Genomic DNA, 2,245 nt, shown 5'->3' with positions numbered 1-2,245 from the left:
CAGTGGCATGTGATTTTTCTTTTTTTAAGCCCAACATGGACCCCAATGTGGGGGTTGAACTCATGACCCTGAGATCGAGACATAGCTGAAATCAAGAATTAGACACTTAACTGGTTGCACCACCCAGGCATCCCAGTTTGTCTGTTTTCTTTACTGAGGTCATGCTTTTCCTCATGGGCAACTGACCAGGCAAGGAAAATACTGGGTCCAGAGAGGGGAGAGTTTGAAATCTCTCATACATGGACTTATACATGAATGAGTCTTCATCAGTATCCCAGTTTGGGGTTTTGACAGCAGTGTGACATGTAAGTTCACTAAGTTGGATATTCCTCCCAAAGATCCAATTAATGTATTTAAAGGGAAATTAAGAAAAGGTAAACAGTAAATTGTATAAATCAATAGTAAAATCGCCTAGTCTAAGGTAAGAATTCTGAATAATAACAAATTTCAAGGTGGAAGAAGAGGTGGCATTAAAACAATAAAGGAGGGGCACCTGGGTGGCTCAATGGGTTAAGCCTCTGCCTTCCGCTCAGGTCATGATCTCAGGGTCCTGGGATCGAGTCCCGCATCGGGCTCTCTGCTCAGCAGGGAGCCTGCTTCCTCCTCTCTCTCTGTCTGCCTCTCTGTCTACTTGTGATCTTTGTCTACCAAATAAATAAATAAAATCTTTAATAAAAAAATAAAACAATAAAGGAATATATAAGCAGCCATGCTGTTGTATATAATCACTGAAAACTGCTATCTAGGGGAAATAATTGCTTATTCAAAAAAAAATAGGTAATTTCGCAGTTTTGCGTTTTCCTTAATGTCTCCAACTCATGAGCCCACGTACCCACATAGAGATCATAACTCCTAACCACACGTTTCACCATGAGATGAAAAGTAAAATAACAAAAATAAGAATCATTAACACAGGAAAAAAATGAGATTCCCAAGCAAACTTGTCATAGACCTTAAACTAACAAAAACATAGTAAGGCATTCCAAATATAACAAAGGTTGCTCGTTAAAGGCATGGACTTTGATTGTGGGAATCCTAACACAACAGCAAAGGATTCTCAGTTATGAGAGCTTCTTTCTGAAAGTTTAAAAGGCAAATTAATGCAAACTATGAGGCTCACCCTTGTCTGTGGTTTGCCACACCCACCAAAGAGGACATATAAAAGGCCCAGCACAGATGTTAGCATGCACACAGAAAATAGATAAGCTGCTCCTCAACAGAACCTTCCATCCTCAACACCATGTGCTATTACAGCAATTACTATGGTGGCCTGGGCGGTGGCTACCGTGGCCTGGGCTGTGGCTACCGTGGCCTGGGCTGTGGCTACTGTGGCCTGGGCTGTGGCTATGGTGGGTATGGCTGTGGCTGCTGCCGCCCATCTTGCTCTGGCAGATACTGGTCCTATGGATTCTACTGAGAAACTTCTAGAGTAATTAGTTCTGCAGAACTCCCCCTCCAGTGCTTTCCAATTATCCTTCCAGTGTTCTTCTTACAAGCAATTTATTCCTCTTTCCAACAGTGAAAATTTTATCAGGACTCCTTCAGCTACAGCACACTACAAGTTCAGCATGCTTCAGCTTGATTGACCAAAGCCACATGTAGTACCTCACAATTCATAAAAGTGTTTATGTTTGCTATTGCATTCCCTCTCCCTACATTTTCAGTTAACAATTTTGATGTGAAAAAGTTTTTAAGTTGATGTTTCAATAAACTTTCTCATTCATTGGAAAATGCTTGGTGTTTATATTTAATTCTCTCTACCATGCAGATGTGTGCATGTGGGTGTAAATATTTCATTTAAGGACACATGGGGGAAAAACAGGTATCTTTACAGATACTGTAGCCACACATCTAGAGAGCCTGGGTGGTAAAATAATAAGGCTGTTTAAAATGGTTTTGCTTATCAGGTAAGAGGGAAACTCTGTTCAGCCATAGTATAAAATGCAAATAAAATGCAAGGCTCAGAATGGTTCTGTACCTCATTCAACCTTTTGATCACTCTGGAAAGGAAGGACATGTGGTCTATATAGATTTTATTTGGCAAAACCTCCTCAGTTAAAAATAGATTAATGAATAAAATTACCTTTTGGTACCCACTAAAAATACTAATAAGTTACCGGTACACATAAATAAAACAGATTTACCCAAAGGATATTCTATAGCTACTCCTCTGTAGCTAGACTTCATTAATCCAACACTCACTGTGTTCTTTATTTTCCCTCACCAACACCTCTTGTTCCTTCTG

At 40.0% G+C, this 2,245-nt stretch overlaps 1 protein-coding gene across 1 annotated transcript; it reads left to right on the top strand.

The window, feature by feature from the left end:
• The first annotated feature begins 1,240 nt into the window (after window positions 1-1,240).
• LOC122910321 (keratin-associated protein 20-2) lies at window positions 1,241-1,417 on the top strand. The gene has a single exon (XM_044254969.1). It carries the CDS (start codon window positions 1,241-1,243, stop codon window positions 1,415-1,417), a length of 177 nt encoding a protein of 58 aa, XP_044110904.1.
• Window positions 1,418-2,245: the final 828 nt, after the last annotated feature.

The sequence above is a fragment of the Neovison vison genome, chromosome 6 (assembly GCF_020171115.1).
Source record: "Neovison vison isolate M4711 chromosome 6, ASM_NN_V1, whole genome shotgun sequence".
Classification (NCBI taxonomy): domain Eukaryota; kingdom Metazoa; phylum Chordata; class Mammalia; order Carnivora; family Mustelidae; genus Neogale; species Neogale vison.
Note: the sequence above shows the minus strand (reverse complement) of the source record. Positions and strands in the feature narration are given on the sequence as shown.